Genomic DNA, 22,599 nt, shown 5'->3' on the forward strand with positions numbered 1-22,599 from the left:
CCTCTGAACTTACAGTATATTCTTAGTGTTCTGTAAATCTGTTGGATTGTGTTACCGTCACTCCTGCCCTCTGAATGTTATCGGTGATTTTTGGGTTTTTCTTAACAGTTCTCACAATGTTTCTGTCGTCAACTGCTGCCGTTTTCCTTGGTCTACTGATTTGATGCCCGTTTGCCATTCCAAATATGGTCAATGTTTGTGCAATGGCTCGGATTGATTTTCCATCATATCTTAGCTTCAAAAAAATATACTTGTTTTTCTCCCATAGACATCTCTCTGCTCTTTATGTTGGTTAGATCTTTTAAACGCTGACAGGCAAAACACACAAAAACTCAGAGAGTGGACATTTACTGCTGTTTTTTAGTGTTTGTGTAATCAATTTAATGGGACCCACCTGGACAACAACAACGTTGTTTAACATGTAAGAGCTGAAATACTGATCTATTTTCTTATTCATCTCTTGATGTCAAACCCAAGTGTTTTCAACATACAGCAAAAATTCTCTTTCTAAGAGCAATTTCATGTTTTCATTTGGGAAATAGCTAAAACAAATCTGCTGCTTGAGTTTTGTTTTCACTGTGAAAGTTTCATCAATCACAGTTGGCTGATAAACTACATGAAAGCATTGGAGTCTCAACATCATGCAGAATCACGTTCGTTACTCGACACAACATTTGCAATGTCACCTTTCGTCAGCAGCTTCACAGCAATCAAACATATTCAATTGGCACCTTTTTGTTTTTGCAAATACCAACATTTCATCGTGGGAACAGGCCAATCATTAACCTTGAAATGAAAACAGGTCTAACCCTCAGAAACAAAGTATACTCTGTATATTATGTTTGTTTCTGTATTTTCATAATATGTGCATTAGCGCATGTAAGCGTGTGCCTCTGTTGCACGTGTGCACGTCTGTGAAAATCCTTGAAACAAGATTGAGATTTACAGCAAAACACTTCCATTTTGGATGGTAATAAGGGGAAAAAAAAAATCAATCACTCTGTCAGACAAAGTGGACAGAATGATAAACGATCTGACGGAGCCTGTCAGTGTTTTGATCAGCTGCCTTTCACATTGTCTCTTGGTGTATTCTTCATAGTGCTCTGTAAACACTGATGTCTGTTTCCAGAGAGCACAGCAGGTCATATTCCTTGTAGCGCTTCAGTTGTTAGTACATTCAAACCCATTCAAAGACACAGATAGTCCAAATAGTCCAAATTTGCCCTCTTATTGCTGTAATTTAACCGAAGATTTATCCCCAGCTGTCGGTGTAAATGAGTCTTGGCATAAACCATTCCTACATCTATCCATCTGTTTTAACAGCAGGTTACAGGAACAGTTTGTTCATCTGTCAAGTGTCAACTCGCTTTCTCTTTGTTCCGCAGTTCGTAAGGGAAAACGGTATCCTTGCTTGAAGTCAGATAATTGTCGTTAATTAGTTGCTAAAGTCGAGCTCCCGCTGAGAGAAGATTGTTATTCATCCTGTCATACACATCTGAGAGGAGAGATCAACAGCTCCTTTGGCCCGAGTTTCATTCTTTCATGAATTTCCTCTTCTTCAACCTAATCCCTGGTGTATTTAGTTCCAAGCTGAGGATGGGTCACTGTGGAAAAATTGCCATGATGCTACTTGGGAAAGGAACAAGAAAAACAACAACCCTCTTCTGGTTTTCATTTGGACACCGTACACATTAACTGTCCTTGAAAGAGCTGCTTTATCCTCTAGAGCTTTTGGGTCATAATCCACTCTTGTATGCACCTGCTTCTCGGGAAGTTCAAAGCCACCAGAAACACTTCTTGCGGAGTTTCTTGACGCGAGCCTTGGTGCCAGTGCGGCTGGAAGGAGCTTGCGTGGGCTTGGTCAGAGCAGTTGCAGGCACATCATACTCCCCCTCGAGGGTCTCCATAATGACCTGGAGTCGTCCCTCCTGCTGTCGGAAATCATGTTCCACGCTGGAGAGGGAAAGTGTCAGAGAGAGCAGTTGATGAGGCGGTAGTGTCAAATCAAAATCTACTTTACTCTGTTGTGCAACGTTATCAGCCCTGAGTGAGGGAGCGTTTGTGTGTATACAGCATTTATACCGTCAAACTGCTGAACGACTGAATTTTTTTGTGGGCCCTTTTTTTGAGATTCCAATCATAGTCCAACCTGTTTGTTGCAGTCTCTATTTACTAGCCTAATGTTGCCGTAGCCTCCGTCTGTCTCGATAGGAAACAAATCACTTCCTTTGTGCAGCACAGAAAAGTCACAGGGCAACTCGGGACTGCTCGAGTGACAAACTGCTGATTGTTACCGCATAAGCACTGTGTGACAGGCATCGGTGTATATTTAAAGGCCTTATTTCACCCCCCGTTAGTATTCGTCTGTGCGTCATGCATCAGTAGATCACAGGTTTGCCCGGGTGTGAATAGAAAAGGGAGCAGAGAAGGAGAGGAGCATTTGCAAAATGGAGGTGCTAAAATAGGGAGCAAGGGAGGAACATTTTTTTTTTTTTTGCTCTTCTGGTGTGTTCAAAGCAGACCCTCTTGGCTTTCTTTTTCTATGCTCTTCTCAACCCCCCTTCGTTCTGTTGTGCTCTCTTCACACCATCTTTTTGAAGTGTCCACTGCTGCAGGTCAAAGTGTAGTAGAGTTTCTCTCTGCTTTTGGTGTGTGTGTGTGTGTGTGTGTGTTTTCAATTGGATTATAGGAGTGGAGCTGCAAAGGGCCCTGCTTCTAGACTTAATTAACCACATGTTGAGGCAGGGGGAGCAGAGGCAACTACAGATACACTCCCATCCTTGTGCATCCCAAAACACACACACACACACACACACGTGTTCTCCCCTGGCGCTCCCACATGTGCATCCCTGTACAGCATGCCCAAGGCTGAGTGAGGGATGAAGGCAATGCACAGGGGCTGATAGAAGGAGAGAACTGGAAGAATAAATGAAAGAGAGGCCACTGGAGACATGGTGAGAGCAGATAAATGTCTGCACCCTCAGTAAAGAGGGATGAAGGGAATGAGTGGAAAAAAGCAGGAGGTAAAATCAGCCTTTAGTAAATTTAAATAGTCTTGTTTTTGAACGATGGCTCGTCTTTTGCAAACGTCAGTGCGCTTCCTCCCCCCTCTTACAACCTCGCTCTCTGTCACTATTGCTCGTATTGCTGCTCTCAATTCATTCTGCAGGCTGTCATCTTCAGCGTCCATGCAAATGTTGGACATGACTATGTGGTCTTGTAGCAAATGCAATTATGAGATAGTAGCTCAGTGGTAAAGCGAGTCGTCTTTCAGCTCAAAGGTTGAAGGACAGCAACTAACCATTATTTTTTTTTGCAGACTAATCTATCGATTATTTTTCAATTAATCAATTAATCGCTATTATCTTTGTTGGCACATATTTTGGTATTCTGTTTAACCTGCATACAGCTGAAATTAAGTATGTCAAAGCAGCTTTACCTGTAATTCGCAGATTACTGCTGCAAAGTTTGCATTAATGTAAGTGAACTAGAGTTTGCTAAGCAAGGTTCTTCCATGATTTTCCGACTGATAGAAGTACGACACAAACGTATTATGTACTTGCAATCGTAGGCTGATTTTTAATTAATAAATGAGCCTGTAATTTAAAAATATCTACGAGGTATCAACGTTATTTGTGAACTCAATGCTCTGCGGTACGTGATGATGCAGCAGCTCCAGGGTGTCGCCGTTCGAGGTGTTTGTGCATTTCTCTAGTGCTACCGTGGAATGAGAGTTGCACTTCACAGAGATTGCATTTAAGGTGTTATTTTCAGTGAAATGTTCCCAAACTTTGGAAACCTTGGGTCAGAGTTTTTCGAGCCTCTTTGTCTGTTTCCGCCATCATTTGTGCATTCTATTCTCTGCTTCCTTGCGGGATGTAAACAGCGAGCAATACTGCCCCCAGCACTTCCTGTAGCTAGTTCTGGATAGCTTGAGTGTGTGTTCGTTTGCACTGCAGTTACAGATGAGCATGGAGCGGCCGTTGTGTGATTTACAACAACACGACGTGTCGACGGTTACATATTAGTGTCAACAAATTTTTATCGTAGCAGCCCTAAAAGGTAGTGGGTTCGATTCCCTGCTACATTCTGATGTGTCCTTGACCCCACGTTGCTCCCAATGGCAGTGTGTGAAAGATGATTGATAGAAAATGTGCTGTGTGAGTGAATGGCAAAACTGTAGTGTAAATACATAAATACAGACAGACCATTTACTTTAATCTTCAAAGTCCTCTTTTCGGCTAAAGCAATGTGTACGGTTAGTAATGTCCAGTATGTTTATGCATCCATGTGCGATCAGGATTGGGTGAGAATATTTGTACACAGTACATGTCACATTATATACAGTGTATATCTCTTATAGCTGTGATGGGAGAAATCCAGACCGGCTGTCAAAAGTACCTCTCTCCTCTGTCTCTCATCACAAATTAATTAGTTCTGACAATGGCTTAACATCCTCAGACAGCCAGCCCAAATCAAATCCACTTTTTCAAAGTAATGCAAACCATTAGGAGGGATGTGTGAGTCCCATATGTCATTCATCCTCTGCTTGGGGCTTTCTCTCCTTATCTCCAGTCGTCTTTATTCTGAATCCTCTCTGGGGGTTTGATAAGGCCGTTACTGTCCAATCAAACAAATGAAGCTCGTGTACTTTTTGTGTTTTTCACAATGGGCTGCTGAAAATAAAACGGATACCGATTTGAGAAGAAATAAAAAACATAATGAGGAAGTAGATACATCTGTCCACAAATTGTGCACTATAATTATGCCTTTTCTCTGTGTGTGTGTGTGTGTGTGTGCATTGGCTTATGCGTGTGCAGAAGGAAAACAAAGTGAAAGTGGAGCACAAAAGGAAAATCTCAATCTGCAAAGAGAGGGGGTTTTATGGGTTTAATGACGTGTGTACAACTCTTGAGATTAGGGAAGCCTCTGATCCTAGAATAAGAGGTAATAAAAGAAACAAAAGTGCCTTTATTACTCACTGATCCACAGATTTTAACCCCCATTAAACGTATTCTATTTTTCTTCGAAAAAAAGGTTAATGCTACATTCCGAATAGCGTGACCAAATTTGTTCTTCCGTGTCTTCATTTTTGCACACAGTTCTGTGCATGTGACTGTGTACAGCAGTAGAAACTGTGAGTGTTCATTAAAATGTGTGTTTATCTTAGTATATGCAGTACATACTGTATATTTACAGGTGTATGAGTATGCCACCAAGTGGCAGTCCTCTCCCCTTGGTGTTCATTAACTTTCTTGGCTAAGGATCCTGTTTTGGTAATTAGGCTCAGGGGAAAGAATTATACAAAAATAACGGGGGGAGGGAGGGAATGTCATATTTTGATGCAAAGTAATAGAAATGTATCACAGTAGCTGTGAGATAAAACAACAGAGGTGTAGAAAGTAAAAAAAATACAGGAAGGATGCAGATGTGGGGATGCTGGGAGGCGAGTGCCTCTCGAGAGTTAGAGAGATTTGGAATAAAGGGTCTGGAAAATGTGTCTTTATCCCTCATGGTGTACAAGGGAAATTTGTATGATTGTAAACAAGCAGCGTACACTTCAAACACTTGTGTTATTCATGCACATAAGTTTCGAACCAAAAGGAATTTTTGATGCCAGAGTTTTCTAGTTCGAGCAAGGAAATGTTTTTTTTTTTTTTTTTTTTTTTTTCTGTCGTAAGTTTGTGTGAGCAAGGCAGAGCGGAGGAGCAGTGGCGGAGGTTCAGTGATTATAATCTCACAACTGTGGAATGGATGAGGCACAGGTGGGAACGTCGGTTTGATAGAGATGCATGGTATGGAGCGATGGAATGATTTACTAAATGTCAGCGTCAGGAGAGCATAACATTCCAGAATGTTCTATGAAATCATACAGAATCTAAGACTCTAAATGTAATTTAGAATCACACGCAAGAGACAAATGCATAAAAAGTTAAGACCCAATTAATTTGCTTGTTTGCACACAGCACAATTGTATGTGAAAATAACTTTCCTACAAGTATTCTTTCCAATAATGATATTTCCAGTACATACGGATAAATCGCATGTAGTTTTCAGTTATAGGAGTCGGAGAAAAGCGCAGAGAGACAACAAAATATCACGTATAGTACATAAAAACATAACAACAACAGAAAATGCACTGTTTTTAAAGCTACTAGACCTTTTCTAGGAAAAGGCCCATTTGTTATTCTGCTCGGGGCATGAATGTGTTGTCATTTGCATTTGCAGGGTTATGTAATGCAGTAAGCTCATTATCTTGATCAGGTTACCTGTAAATGATGCAGGCTGTCCTTTGGCAGGTTGAGCAGTTGTTTATGTCCTGACCCGTTCTGTATGAGCTGCGACTGTGGAAACAACACATGGTGAAACACTACTACAATAACAACACCAACAACAACAACAGGCTTCAGTATTACTCTGCAATGGCATGATGGGACTTTGGGCACGAACAACAGATTGCGCATTTGTTTGACTGGAAATAATCTCTCCATATCCACGTATTCAAAACGGTGACGTGTGTGTGTGAGTGTTAAAGGCTTGTCAAAGGGCAGAGAAGAGGCTGTGATCGGAGCATGTGGTGTACCTGCAAAGGAACATGAAGAAAGGAGTTGAGTAACCCCAGTGGATGAAAACCTGCCTGTTTGGTATGCAGGCAGGTGAAAACTGCTGCTAACTGTTGTGTGTGTGTGTGTGTGTGCAGTGGCTTTCTGCACAGGTCTGGTTAAGTTAAACACTACATGCAAGTCCACTTTGGGTTGGGTAAATAGTTTTACTTGAGGATTTACACAAGAAGACTTCAGAGCTGAAGCTAGCAGAGTGTTATAATATAAATGGATATTTAAAAAAAACATCTGAAAAGCTCATAACTGCCATGTCATTTAATTTTAACATTTTGTTGCTGAGTTTGTTGTTGTTTTTTTGGCTGCCCCTGTTCTGAGCTGCGAAGACAAGACGGTCTCTGATTTATTGTGATAAGTAGGCATTTAATTACATCAAGATAGACTCTTATGTCTGGCATCACATTTTCTCCCCGACCAGTCTTTATCCGTGATAGCAACGGCAAAAGAGACAAGAACTCTTTGCTTCAGGAGGAGAGAAACACAAAAATCCTTTCTGTTCAGCCGACACTTTTATCACAGCAGAACACTTAAAGTACTTCTATTCACAGCATCAGATACATGCAGCCCCTCTTGGTTCTCTTACTCTTCTCTCACTTTTTGTCTTTTTTTGTTCTTGCTCTGTTACTCTCTTTCTGCCTCCCCACTTCCCCCCCCCCCCCCCATCAGCCTCTCACACTGCACCATTATCCCTTTTCCATTGTTTGTTCACTTCGTATGAGCAATGTTTATCCGTCATAGGCAGTCTGATTGAGATTATTTTGGAGGAAGAGACATCTTTTAACTCTTAATGGGGACCAGAAGGAGTAAAAAAAACATGTAGGAGGAGCTAAATATTGTTTTGGAAGAAATTAGATAAAGGGTCAAGGGATGACGTTTCGGTATAGAGAAGAACAAAGGAGGTGATTGAAATGTGTGAACACAGGGGTGTCATGGTGGGAATAAGACACAGGTAATACTGCGGGACAGACATTGCAAAGAGTGAAGGTGTGAAGGCTGAGGGGAAATAGAGAAATGAGAAAACTGAATGGTGAAAGTCAACACTTCAACACCAGTGAACAGGCTGGGAGAGCAGGGATGGAAAAGGAAATGTCAATAAGCGGTGATGGGGCAGGAATTTCATTAGAGGGGCGATTCACAGTGTTGACAAGGAGGTGAAAGATAAGCAGAGTAAAATGGGGGCGTGGGGGGGGTATTAATTATGAATGAAGGTAAGACGGGTGAGAGGGTGAAGGAGTATAAAAAGGATGAATGTAGCTTGAAGCTATAGTTTCACAGCCTTGGAGATAGTGGAAAGCATTGATCGAAGTATAGGAAACCAAGGGCACTGTGTGTACGTACTGTAGCTGAGAGAAACAAAAGGGTGGCATCAATGAGGTTAACATAATTAGCAGGACAGGAGTAAGAAATTGCAATTTAGCTTAGGTGAGCAGAAAGATATCTCTTTGTAACACGGTTACCTTTGGGACTTTATATCCTATAGGTATATACGGTAGAAGAACAAAAGAAGACATTGAGACTTGCTAATATTGACTACAGGGTAGCATGTACCGCACATCTCAACAGGAATGGAGCACGGAAAATGTGCGTTATTGGGGCTTTTTGTCCCCACAAGGAAGATAAGTCCCCATAATGTGACTGTGTAAACAGATTTAGGTCCCCACAACACACATGCCATTCCATTCTGGCCGTGAAACAGATCACTGAGGAGGACAGATGTCACTATCGGGTCTGAATGAGGTCTTAGTCGGTCGCGTTTTAGTCAATTCTTTGAACTGTTGTAAGCAGAAGAACAACAATAATTGAGAAGAGCTTATTGGGCAAATGGCCTGCAGTAAAAATACTGTAAATGTAAGGAGGGAAACGTAGGAGAGAGGCACACAAGATAAAGATCTGAAACCATGTAAAAGTCGGCTGAATGCTTAATAAAAACACTGAGTGGATTATTACAACCTCCAGCAACTTTTAGTGACGTTTTGAACAGATTTTACAGACTTTCCCTTTTCCACTACAGTCCAGCCATGCTGTATGCTACATTTTGATCTAGTCTCTATACTTTTATCTTCATCTCTTACATTTTATACATCCCATCCCCCCCCCATGTCCCAGTTTTTATCCCCTCCCCATCTCCCTTCTCTCACCCTTCGCTGAGGGCCTTGCTCTTTTCCAGGTCTTGAATGACGTTGAGAAGCACTTTGATCTTCTCCTGATTGGACAGTAGGTTCTCCTCGACGCTCTGCAGCTGCCCCTCCAGCGCGCGTGGCTTATTCCCTGCGAGTCCGGTCAGCAGCCCTCCTGGAGCCCCGTTACATTGTGCTGTCATATGAGTCTTACAAGGCAGTGTGCGGTCTTCGAATGATTTGCTCTTCTGTTCCGTGTTGTCCTTGAGTTTGATCCGCTCTGAGGAGGTTCGTTCGGGAGTATTTGTAGTGTCCTGGGTGTTTTTGGCTTGTGCTACAGGTGTGGCTGGTTTGGAATGAGTGGTTTTAGGCGAGTTTTTTGGTGGGAGAGATGGGATCTTGGTAAGGGAAGGAGCTGCAGGTTTAGATGTGACTGTTTTGTTGCAGTGTGTTTGTTCGTCAGCTTGCTGGATTTTAGCCGTGTTATGCTTGTGTTTGTCAGTTGAATGTGGTTCTGTCACCTCTACAGGCGGCGTGTGTTCCTGTGTTGTATGTGTGGTCGCTGTGGTTCCGTCTGTGTTGTTTTGCATTTCTGTCGTTTGTGTAGCCGAGTCCTTGTAATAAGTAAAGTCGGCAGAATGTGGCCTCGTCTGCTGCTTTGGATCTTTTGTTTTGCCTTGACCGTGTGCTGTGTGGTTGGAATGTGAGCTGCGTGTTTTTGGCATAGTGTGCGACAACTGTGGTATCTTTGATGTTTTGAGTGCCGTGTGTGTGGAGGTGCTTGCCGTTTCTGTCTTTTTGTCGCAAGCCTCAGAGTTCACAACAGAGGAGTCTTTTTTCGACTGGTCTGGGCCCACAGACGGTTTCCGCGGAGGATTGGGCAAAGTCTGGCTGGTTGTTATTTGATTGACGGCCTTGCGACGGCATGCACCTGTGCACGGTGCAATCTGCGATCGTCTCCTCCCGCAAGTCCCACAGAGACGAGCCGGGGAATTCGTCATCACTCGACAGGGCCGAGGTGGTGTGGCGTGTACAGCCGCACAAACGCTTCCAGTTTTTACAACCGAGCGATGGCTCTCGCCACGTAGTGACTGCACCCTCCTCCGCTCGCAGGCCACGTCAACGTCTGTGGCCTCAGTGCAAACCCCTCCCACCACATCAGATGCTACCACACTTCCATTTGTATACCGAGCTGTCTTTTTCCCTCTTGTGTCCTTGGGGTTTGCCCGAATACTTTTGATCTGGCAGTAAACTCCGCTGCCTGACCCTTGTGACCCCATGTCGTCCTGTGTAAGGCTGTTGATCTCGTTCTGAGACGTCTCCTTGGACACAGGCAGACTGTTGCTGTCACTTCTGATGACTTGCTCTGTCTCTGCGGTCGTTGTTTTGTCCGTTGCCATGGTGAGTGGTTGATGCGTGTTGGTTGGCTGGCTGCTCTGTTGTTTGATGGAGGGGAAAATCCGCAGTGCTGGAGACGTCTGCACCCCGACACTGCATAGTGGGCCCCATCGCCCTCCTGCCAGAGGAACCCCTAGTGCAGGCACTGGATTGGTTGGGTCAGCCACCCTCCTGCCCATGCTCCTCTGCAGTTTTCGCTCAGCCCCCAGAGGAGCTAAATGGGATTGGGGCAATCGGTGACATCAGACAACGTCGGCGGGATTATCTCCAGAATAAAGCAGCAATGATTGCAGCTCGTTTCACAACCTGCGTGGCAGTGTGAGGAAGTTTGTATGTGGACGTGGAGGCAGAAATTCAATATCCAATAAGGCTGTGGACTTAAAGTGGTCTCCCATTGATGATCCCCTTGTTTGTTTGGGTATCTGATTTGGAAATCCGTCTCACACCAGTTGCTTGTAGAGGATGAGTTGAATGCCTTCTCTGGGAATTGCTGGTTTACTTCTGGGAGAGAGAGAGAGGAATAAGAGAGGCAATGAATGAGGTGAATGACAGAGGAAAAGGAGAGAGATCATCAATACAGGGAAGAAGATGTAGACATTAGGCAGGTAAAGCACCACATAAAACTGAATATACACACTGACCAGATCGATAGAGCTCTATCAGCCTCTTATTAGACCAGAGGGTAGGTGGGAGTTATAGGGACAAAATTAAATCTCAAGATGTTTCCCTGGAATAACAGAAGATTAGCGATATCTGAAGGGGTAATGTTATACGTGTATGTGATTGCGTGTTGCACAAGCTCACCAGAGATTTTTGCAATAAATAGGACGTCACATATTGCAGTCTGTCATTATGTGGTGATGACACAACGTGAAACTTGATGAAACCAATGATGCCTCACGGCCTGACTCATGAAAGCAGTTTTGATGTTTCTGTTTAAACACGTCCCACGTAATGCTAAGCATTTGCGAGTTTATGGTAAATGTTTAATGTGTAGGATTTGGTGGCATCTAGCTGTGAAGATGAATATTGTGACCCATTTACTGCCCTTTAATCCCTCTGATTACCACTCCAGATGTCCATGTCGGAGTTATTGCCATGCTTTATCATTTATTCTACTCTAAGAGAACAATTTACAAAAATTGACATTTTTGCAAAACTTATTTTTGTAATATGGATTCTGCCCCTGAGGGCTATTTAAGAGAATATGAGTTTCAGGCACATAAAATAGACATTAAAAATAAATATGAAATCCTGCACACATGTTACGATCCTCGGGTCACATCATTCATATCACATAGATTTTATTTTACTGTTGCACTTTAACACTGTGATTGCCTTTAAAATTGAGGCGAGATCATATAATCAAAATGTCTCCTGTGAGGAAATCAGGTGATCGCAGCAGCACATTATTGGCGAGAGTAAAGGGAGGTTAACTGTGTCGGGTATTAGGTTGAGCTCACATTTTAGTGAATGATTTTATCATACACGCGCTTAGAGGGCAATTAACTGTGTTGTGTCTGCTCAAAGTACAAGCTTTCAGTACAAGTTGTTTTTGTTATGCTCTGTATTCAGGGTACTGCTTTAATGTATATCCACCTGTGTTTAAAACACACCACTGCGTACCTGTGATTCCTCTTTGCTGTTGATTCCTTACTATATCGACTAGATGTCTGTTTAGGGAGATGATAAATGGTCTTATAAATAATTATGATGATGAAACGATAATTTTAGGCATACGAGGCATGTCTTTGTTTTCCGTTTTTCTCCCTTCTGCATACAGCGTTGTCTTTTCACTGCAGTCATTGTGTGACATCACACACACACACACACACGGAAAAGAAAGAAAAGGAGCTTTTCAAGCCAGCTGGTGCGACATCACAGCACAGATGCTTGCTGTGTGGTGTCGAGGCTGGAACAATGCACTATTTTGAAAAATAAATGAGATACAGGCTTGTTCACATATTTGTTTGAGACGTTCTGAGATCAGTAACACGAGGTTTTTTGTGAGGAAGCTTCTTTTTTTTTGGCTGAAAGTTTCCTTTTCAAAAAAAAAAAAAAGTTCTTGTCATACGCTCTGAGACATGTTTCCACCGGACAGGTGCAAACACAACCTGGCTGCTGCACTGCTGCTGTAACGGTTCATAAATATTCAGGATGGGGTTCACTGGCACGTTAATGCTCTGTGAGACTTATGACAGTATGAGCAAAATTAAAATGGACAGTTTAGTCCTGCAATCATTTTTTTTTTCTCTGCCAGCATGTGCAGTTTATAATATTAGAAGTTCAATTTTCATTTAAAAATAATAAAATATTAAAACTGGATGAATACACCATGTAACTGTATTAATCGTGGAGGCCTTGCCCTTGAGCAACAGCATACAATTGGAACAGTTTAAATTCCAATTGTTTTTAGTCGACATCTCTCTGTAATGAAAGTTTCAACATGATAGTTACTGTGTAACTTTATGTATTTATGTAATACTGCAGGCTGGTTGTTGTGATGACAATATTGAGAATGATGCACATGTGATGTAATAACCTAGAATAACACTGTAATGTAACCCTAACCAATGTAATGGTAGTATCAATTATTATTGGTGTTATTTTTATAATGTTAGCAATATGTCTATATGACACATATGTTTATTGATAAGATGTAAAGGAAAATCAGACAGGTCAGCAGGTGGGTGAGAAATTGCAGGTGATGATGTTTTCCCTGAGACGGAGGGAGAAGCGGATAAGAAATGCGGGTGCAGATGTGCATACCTACTGTCTGAACGAGTGTGTGCGTGTGTGTGTTTGCCTGCTTATGCGTGCCATCGAGTCCTTTGCCTTTGGGATTCAGATTAAGTCAATTGAAGATAATTTCACCGCAGCTCATTTCCAAGCCTTTGTTTTTGCACCTGGTGAAACCAACTTCCTCCCTCCTTGCCGTCACCTCCTATTTATATTTTGTGTGGATGTATGTGTGGGTGTGTGTGTGTGGGTGATAAGGTGCCACACCATTTCAAGTCTCAGTCTTCACCCCTGACCTGCAGGCTGTCAGGCAGAAAGTGACACCGTGTTCTCAGAAGTCCGTCTCTGTGATTCACACGTCTGCCTGTCTCTCTCCTCCTTCCCCTCTTTTGCTCGGTCTCATAAGTCTTATTGAATACCACTCCCCTCTTGTCACTCTTGTCTTTCATCATTACCGGTGCTTGTTGTCGCACTTTTCCTCTCACCACCTGCTTTTCCGTCTCTGTCATGTTGTCTTTGATTTGCTGTTTATTTCTCTCTGCCTCTATATTTAATCTTGGCCTCACCTATATCACACCCCCGGCTGTGCAAAATGAACAGGGAGGAGAAGGGGAGATGGTGCAGTTGGTTTGGTGATGAAGGGGAGGCGACCGAAAAGGAGAACAGGGAGACGGCATGCTCAGGGAGGTGAAGAAAGGTGGTGGGAAGGATGGGAGGGAAAAAAACAGATGAAGGAGGAAGGTTCACAGACGAGATAAAAGCAATAATATGCGAGTGTGTGTGTGTGTGTGTATATCGCAGAAGAAGGGATGTAAAGGCCCATTTTCCTCAGATGGAATCTCTGATGGTGTCACAGAGTGTGTTGAAGAGTACAAAAATAAATATGTGTGAAAGGACAGAAATAAAAAAAAAATTTGGAAGCTGTGCGAACGGCGCAAACTGCTTGCCTGTAATCAATATGCCCTGCAAATGTGATTGAGCATCTGTCACCAAATAAACAGGCTGAAAAGTTGACATGGAGTGTCCTGACAGGGTGCAGCCTTTTTATGGATATAAAACCAATGAGTTTAATTTACCAGTTAATGGGTTTGGGCTGTTCAGTAATTGTCTACATGCAGACAAAAGCAGTCTGCACGCCCTTGAGTGTGTGTGTGTGTGTATACACACACAGGTTTGAATGAGTGTGCACCCATGCCTTTGCAGTGGTAACGCAGCACCGGATGCTACAGCTAATTGAGTCCCTTGTCGTTTCAAGGTGAGCCTCATTTTTCAACCAGCGATTGATGGGTCCTATGTGTGTTTTTGTGTGTGTGTGTGTGTTTTAGGGAGACCAAGGCTCACTTTACTGCTCTGTAATCACAATGCTTCTCTCACTCACTTTCTCTCGCCCACCTCACCCCACAACAGAACGGATGCAGCACTTTATTTGCCTTTTGAGACGAGGCACACGCACGGAATTGTGCAAAGAGAAGAATATTTTTCCTTTTCCTTTTTTTTTGTTTGCACTCTGTTGTCTTTGCTCAGAGCAACATAAGAAATCAAATTCTTCAACGCAAGACAATTTACTTCAGTGACTGTACTCGGAAGGAACAGGCTCTGCTCTTGAGGGTCCTCCCAAAACAAATCAATCTAAATAAGCCTCAGCTAGTTTGTGTAAGGTTGCAACTCACAATAATCCTAAACAAATAGAGAGACTATATTATTAATAGCTCCTCTCTTAATAGATGTAGAGAATTAATACAAGCTCAGGTGAGAGACTTAATGGGATAGATAGAATGGTAACAGCTCTGGAACGAACACGGACAATGACACAGCCCACACAGATAGTGGTAAGCTTTTCAAGAATACTAAACGCCTAAAGATAAAACCACAGTAACAAGTGTGGAAAAGGAGGAAAACAAGTGCAGTGCCTAGTGGAGACACTTTGTGAGACACTGAAGGACCCCACAGCACTGGAGACCTCTCTGCACCTGTTGGTGTACTTCAGAACCACAGGACGCCCTTGTTTACTACCCTGTTCAACCGACCTGTGAGAGAAAGGGTAATATGGAGCCAACTAGACTAAGACATGGCCCGAGGACTGGAAACCATGGTCGCAGGAACAGCAGAGGGGAAGATCGAGAGATTAACAGCTGTGGTTTTCAATATGGCAGGAGAACATTTCGGCGCAGAGAAGAGGCACCAGAGAACCATCAGTCAAGCAGCATAACAGGAGGGAAAGGGAGATCAATTGTCTGAAGGATAAGATTAAGAGCCTGACTAAGAAGTTCCAAAGAGGAAGGCCTGAAGAAAAGGAAGCCATCAAGGAACTGACCAGAAGACCTTATGGGCAACTGTGCAGACTTAGGAGGGCAAAAAGGACTCCGAGGGAGAAAAGTCGGTTCATCAAGGACTCATAAACGTTCACCAGAAGTGTGCATGGTGAAGCGAGATATGGGAGTCTGATTTGCCCTAAGGATGTTGTAGAGGAGTTTCCTGCCACTGCAACCCCCTTAGAGACCAAGCCATGACTGAGCACACAGAGCTCGTCGAAGAAGAGATATCATACAGAAGGCTTGCATCATCAGCTCCATGCTCAAATGGTATACCGCACAAAGTATACTGGAGATGCCTGACACTACATTACAGACTATGGAAGCTTCTGTGAAGGATTTGGATAAAGGGCACCTTGAAAACCATAGAAGGCTGCTTCCAAATGATCTCGCCAGAAGGTTAACAAACTACATGCTGAACAACAGTTACTTTCACACTTCAGTCCAAAAGGGTGGCATCCCAGGCTTCCCTGGATGCTTGGAACCCTCTGTTGTCCTTAGGAAACTGATCAGGGAGGCCAAGAAGGTCAAAGGCAACATGACAGTTGTCTGGCTGGATTTAAGAAATGCATACCCGTCAATCCCCCATAGTCGTATCAACGTTGCCCTGGAACCCTACCAATCCCTCACCACATCAGGGGAATTAGTTACTTTGGAGGGTTAAAATTCCTGTTCACAGCTACCCACTTTACAACTCAGTGGCCGATCCTTGAATCGTATCAGGCTGCACCGTCTCCCCCATCTTACTCGTTATGGGGACGAATCTGCTTTTAACAGCGGAAACAGCCGAAAACATCCAGATGGCCATGGCAACCTGGGCCAGAATGAAATTCAACCCATGGAAGTCTTCACACTTGGTGATCAGAAATGGCAAATTAACTTGTTGGTTCTTGCTCCAAATCCAGGGAGAGGCAATATGGCCAAGTGAAATGAACCCTAGGGAAGTGGTACCATTCCTCTCTCAGGACAGAAACAACACAGTGAGACTGAAGGAACAGGCAGAGAAATGGCTGAGGAAGACTTGAGGAAAAAAAGGTGTTTCCCTTAAATAATTATTACTCAATTTTGATTGTTACCTTTTTTTAATGGTGCTTGTGGCCTGTATTGTACAGTGGTAAAACATTCATATCTTAACTATGGGAGTGCAGAATGAGCGTTAACTATTAAGCATTTTAAATAATTATTACCCTACATTTTAAAGTGGGAAACTTTCCAAAGTTTAGCATGCGTGTGGTAATCTAAAATGCTTAATTATAGATAAGTAACACTTATTCAATACTTCCATGAACAGTTAAAAGTTATTTCTCTATCAACTGACATTAAAAGAAGCTAGAAAAAGTAGTTAGAAAATGTGTATTACAGCAATTACTAATGTTAATTAATGTATCCTTATTGTAAAGTGTTATTCATGTCCACCCATTCCTGTACAGTACTGTATACAGACTTCTGTTATTTGCGTCCTGCATTGCAGGTATACTGTATCATCCACTTTTTTTTGTTTCCATTAATTGGTCAGTGGTTCCATTTCTTCCTTTGTCTTGGTGAAACATTTATCCCTGCACCTCAGACAGAGGGAGGAATCCAGTAATGACCATCAGAACAGCCAGGAAACCATAGCTCAGCTTGTTCTGCGGCTTGTTTTTGCGGTGCAATTTAATTGGGTCCGACTGCATTTCCAGGGACACTGTGCCTTCATCAGCATTTCAACTTAACAGCCAGGAGACACGGGGGTAATGTTCATATCAGAAAAGCCAAGTATCTAATCTAACCTGGCATCATTCAAGTTTGATTATCATTGTCGGTGGCAGATCGCTCGGTCGCTCTGCTGCACTGAAATCTGAGGTGTCTTTTCATGTCAACTGGAACGGTGGCAATAAAAATGATATGAGAACTCGGCTTTCCCAACCCACACACACGTTTTGAGTAACGGAACAATTATAAATGCACTGGAAAATTTAGTATTTTGCTAGTAATTACTATGAAATACAATTACATTTCAATTACCTGCAAAATCTATTAGCTGTTATTTATCCAAAATACAATACATGCTGATAAATTGCTAATTGCTTCTAATTATCAAGTTTTTAATCAGCACAATTGTTGTGTAAGAGTTGTGGCAAAAAACTTTTATTAAAATATAATCAGTTCAGGACCTCAGTTTTTTTTTCTTTACTGAAACAGTACGACACTACTTTTCTTAGCATTTTTATACAATAGCATGTAAAACATTTTTTTCCATTTACATGAATGTACAGTGTCCATTTGCGTGGGGAGTCTTTTGCACATGACTCATGCTTGGCTCCAGTCAAAGACCATTAAAAATCTGAGAGGAGGAGATGTACGATGCAGTTGTTCCTCTTCTCCTTGACATTCCCACTTCTGCGATTCATCAGCTTAGTGGATCCGGATAAGCATGAGTTGGGCTGATGACTTTAAAAAGAACCTGAAAAGACAAAATCACATACAAAAAGAAACTTCATGGAAAAACTGCACAAACAAAGCCGTACAGATACAGTACACGATCCAGCCGATCATATGTCTTTCCTAACTGCCCAGTCACGCTAGACCAGAAAGTGGCTCTTCAACACAATGACCGATTTGGGCCCCAGTGAATGTTCAAGTATTGCATCACCCACAAGCACTGTCTGCTTGCATTCAGTTGTTTTCTTCATACTGAGCAGGACCGCTTAAAGTTCCTGAAAAATATCACTTCCGACTTTGTCACCCCACCGGAAAATGTGTTAGTCACCCCTTACCAAATTTGAGTAATTTAAAAAAAAGTCACAAAGGGGTTTTAAATCCCTAAATCCCGAGTCCCAATGGGCAGCAAAACACTGCAAAATAAGCAGTGAGATCATCTCTAATTACATATATAACAACATGTAAAATGTCATAGGATATCATTGCACAGTATGATGGACGAATGACAAATGTTTTTACCTGGAAATAGCCTCCTTATAATATTCGCCCACACCTGTGGCAAACACATGCAAATACTGCTTGTTAATAGAAGACATTCTCTATCAGAAGGAAGCAGGTGAAATCTTCCCTTGTTTGAGTCAATTGATTCATTTAATCAACATAACTCGGCTACTCTTATACAGTATATGTGGCCTTAATTCAGTATTACCTTTAAGTAGATTTTTATGCAATGAACTTTTCTCTGTTACAACTTTACTCTGCATGTAATATTAGTCTTCTTCAATGCTGTATGTATCACGAGTAGTTTTAACTTCATTTGAGGTGGTAAGCAAGTTTAATAACAGTCAGGTCAAGTCACGTTGGCCAACTTACATGTTACAGAGAGTGGTTATGTGGAGTCGCTCCTCTCCTCTGTGAGTCCACGCCACCTGGTCTTTGTTAAAGTTTTTTTAATGGTAAAACACCTCATGTACGGCCAGAACACAGCTCATCTGTGTATTGTCAGGTACATTACTGTGACAAATACTTTACTTTTACTTGTGATGCGTTGCAAACTGCAGTAGAACTTGTACGTCGTAGTGAAGTACAGCGCGGTAGTGACCGTTATAGAGACTCACAATCTCTGTTCAGCAGACGTTTGAAATGTCATGCTTGAGTTGAAAATGTTCAATGTTGGCAAAGAATCGTGTTGATGTGATGACCAATCAGCGTTGAGATTCTCCGGATGATGTCACAACATCTGGACTCTTACCCTGGATTTCCACTGGACGCGGAACGGCAGCGGCACGGTTCTGCGTCGTCCTCTGCCCGGCGGCAATCCCCACCGGGCGCGTTACGGCAGCGGCGCAGAGCCTTGGGAGCCGGCGGTATTCACGGAAGATTGCGCGATAATCTCGAACGGACACGAGTTCGCGAGATCCCGCGATAGACTGTGTGTATAAAGGAAACAACAACAACACAGCTTCTTTTCATTCTCTGATGTGGAAGAACTGTTGATCTGGTGTCATAAATGATTTTATGTTTCTCCACTTCAACAATCAGTCTCTCGTCGTACATTATGACTCTCCGAGACGCTCTGATTGACTGTTTACCTGGCAGTACCGGTCACGACGTAATGTTGATGTGAAGTTGTGACAGGCTATATGACCTGCGTATTGTGTTTTATTTTGAAAGGGGGGCGGAAATGTTTTACTTTGATTCTGTGTCGGACTTCCTGTCTTGTGCGATCTGCTTCGTTGAAATTTACAAGGTTCAGTAGCGGCAACGCAAAAAATAGAACCGATTCCTATCGATAGCGCTGCGGCGCGGCGAGCTGCTTCTGGGCCGCTGCTGAGACGCGCTGCAGCGCGTCTGGTGGAAATGCTCTCATTGATTAGAATGGAAGCGATTTGCAACGGCGACCGCGCCGCTGCCGTTCCGTGGGCGTTCCGCATCCAGTGGAAATCCAGGGTTAGAGTTTTTGCATGTGGGCACTCAAAGCTCTCTACGACACAAGTTGTACTTTCACTTTTATTTGTGGACTTGACAAATTCCACCATTGGGAGCTCCGTACACACAGTGACGGTTTCTTCTCTGTAGACGTTTCCACAAAAGATAGTCTTCTCTTACGGCCAAAATACGCCGGCTTCTAGAAAATGATCCCATAGAATGAAAACGTGCGTTTGGCGTGAACGTTGCTTTATAGTAGGAAAAAGCACAGGTCCTCCGCTCAGTCGTAAATCACACAAACAGCCAGTACATTACTAATTTAGAAAAAGGCAGCAAAATGGAATTCAGCCATCCTTCATTTCATTATACGTGTGCTTTTTTCCTATAGTGACGTGCTATAGCTTACTGTTGGCAGTGTTAGAAGATCCATGACTACCAGAATCAAAGTGTACTCCAAACACAAAGATTAATTTGTAAATCTCTTGGAGCTGACGCTAATGTTCCTTTAAGCTATGACCTCAAAGCTACAGTGTGTGAGCTAACATTGTCAGTCCTTGCCCCTGGACAAACCAAATGGACTGTGGTGAGTGTGTGTGTGTGTGTGTGTGTGTGTGTGTTTTCCTATTTGTTACCTCTTTAGGAACCCTTCTGGCATAAACACTAACCTTGACAGCACCAGTAGTCCTCATGGAGACCAAAACCTGGTCCTAATGAGGCAGAACCTCATTTCTGATTATTAAGTTTCGGGCTAATATTTGGTTAAGGTTTGGGATAACACTTTGTTTAGACTAAATAAATTGAAGAAGTAAATGCAGTCTCCTCAGAATAGCTGTGCACAACTTGTGTGTGTGTGTGTGTGTATAGAATCAGTGATGTATGAACTGGACCAAAACAGAAAATGAATTAAAACCTGGGATTACTTTTCTTCATTAGACCTGTGAGGTATTGTCTCGCATGGACTTAATAACACCCTAAGCTTTAATGTTAATAATTCTTTAATAGTAAAGTACAATTAAAGTGCTTTATTCTTTTTAGTACGTCCATGTTCACATCTTGATATAGTTATCGATATCACATGTGAAAACTTATATAAAAAAAATAATGAATTTGTAAAAAAAAAAAAACTCCCTCATCCTTGTTATGGCAATTTGAATGAGATTGATTGGGGTGTGATGAGGGCAAAGTGATTTCCTATTGCATTTAGTCAGCCCTCTGTCCCCCTTTTTGGTTTTATTGTAAAAATGTATTTATAGCCAGATAGTTATAACAAGGCAAGAGGTGAAATATAGACATAATAGTGCATTACCATTCTAATATTGCACTTTATTGTTCACTGTAGAGACGTGTGCTCCAGAGCAGAGAAGTTAAACTGGGTGAAACTGAAAACGGATGAGATATTTGTCACCAGATATTTGAGATAAACACGGTGAGGTGAAAACTGGGGCTCAACCGAGGAAGCAGTTATGTTAAAATGTGCTGCAAATACACAACCGCACACCTCAGTGTGGCCTAGAGTGTCATATCGTCTGGGTTTCACAGTCTTGTTTAAACGGCACACTCTCCTCCTCCTGACTCCTTTTCTTCCCTTTTTTTTTTGCTTTTTCCTCCTGACACCTCATCTCTTTATATTCCATTTTTTTCCACCTGTCCTTCTCTCCTGCGATTACTCTCTCATCTCTCTTTCCTCTGCGATCATCTCCTCTTTGTTTTTGCTGCTATGTCACTCGCGTCCTGTCCGCACGTAGCGGCAAATCTCTCCATCATTAACCCACGAGCCATCCCTCCCCCTCCACCTTATCTCTCCATCCTGTTGCCCCCGCTGCCCTCTCTACTTCTCCCTCATCCATCTCCCTGCCCTTCTGTCTTTACGGTTACTTTTCTCTTTCACAGCGTCTCATCTTCTCAGTTGGACAGTCCGTCTGGTTTAGCAGAACAGCTAAAGTGTCAAAGATACACACACACACACACACACACACAAATGCCTTTGCAGTGTCTTTCCACTCTGCCCCTGTCCTCCTGCCACTCTCTGTTAACACGTATTTACATTTCTGTCCATCATTGGTCACTCTCTTTAGAAATGCGGTATAAAGAATGTCAATGCAGTATAATGCCATAAGCTATTGCCATAGTGCTTCCCTCTGCTTTAATTTGACTTTTAATTTAAAAAAAAAAAAAAATCTCTCCTGCATATCTGAGCAAAACTTTAAAATGATACAAAAAAAAATTAAAAGCACATTCATGACAAACAAAATTAAGCAACAACACTGGCTGTGCATTATTATTCCATAGAAAACCAATTATTTTACATGGAAATACGACATCTTTTTAACCATTAATCTGAAATATAAAATGCCCCCCAAAAAAATCGATGCTAAAAGCTTGAAACGCACAACTAGGCATTAAAATGTGTTAACACATGCACAAACACTCATTTTAAATGATGCACTTAACCGACTGAAAGGCTCAGGTCCTATAAATTCACATGACCTTGTGTACACACACACACACACACACACACGCAGGTTTGTGCAGCTATACCCTGCATCGACGTCGTTTCATTTAGACGCTCTAAACACATAGTCATCCCTAACCTTAACTATAACCAGTATATACCTTATCCTAACCTTAACCTAACCACAATCCACATCTTAGTGTTAAACTTAACCAGCTCCTCAGACACTCTCAAAAACCCACACACAGATACACCAGTGGCAGCGTTAGTGTATAAAAGAAGGGTTATTGCAATATAATCCCATATTACAGTCGCTGTTCTGATGTTTGCTTCAGATGCTTTTAATAGCAATAGAGCAACAAAGTCACACACAAATATCATTCACACACACACAGAGAGAGAGATAAATGTAAGCATTTGTAATCATTCTGAAAAGTCAATTACACTGAGAATGTGACACGATGAAAACACAACATTGCACAACACACACATATAATGCACAGTGTGCAGATGCATCATTGACAGAATTACTCACTCATCACACACATACGCACAGACACACACACTGTGGTCTCTCTACTTCTTTATAGAAAAACAACGCACACTGTTTA

The 22,599-nt window shown here is 42.3% G+C and overlaps 2 protein-coding genes across 2 annotated transcripts in view; one reads left to right on the plus strand and one right to left on the minus strand.

Moving 5' to 3' along the window:
* dock2 (dedicator of cytokinesis 2) overlaps positions 1 to 22,599 on the plus strand; it is a gene marked incomplete at its 5' end in the record, with an annotated part of 92,809 nt that overhangs the window by 44,076 nt on the left and 26,134 nt on the right. The window lies entirely within an intron of this gene.
* On the minus strand, positions 1,776 to 10,314 carry insyn2b (inhibitory synaptic factor family member 2B; the record flags this gene model as incomplete). The annotated part of the gene is made up of 3 exons (XM_083891342.1): positions 1,776 to 1,953; positions 6,270 to 6,344; positions 8,759 to 10,314. 3 exons carry the CDS (start codon positions 10,312 to 10,314, stop codon positions 1,776 to 1,778), a joined length of 1,809 nt encoding a protein of 602 aa, XP_083747468.1.

Source organism: Microchirus variegatus, assembly GCF_963457635.1.
Source record: "Microchirus variegatus genome assembly, chromosome: 6".
Lineage (NCBI taxonomy): Eukaryota > Metazoa > Chordata > Actinopteri > Pleuronectiformes > Soleidae > Microchirus > Microchirus variegatus.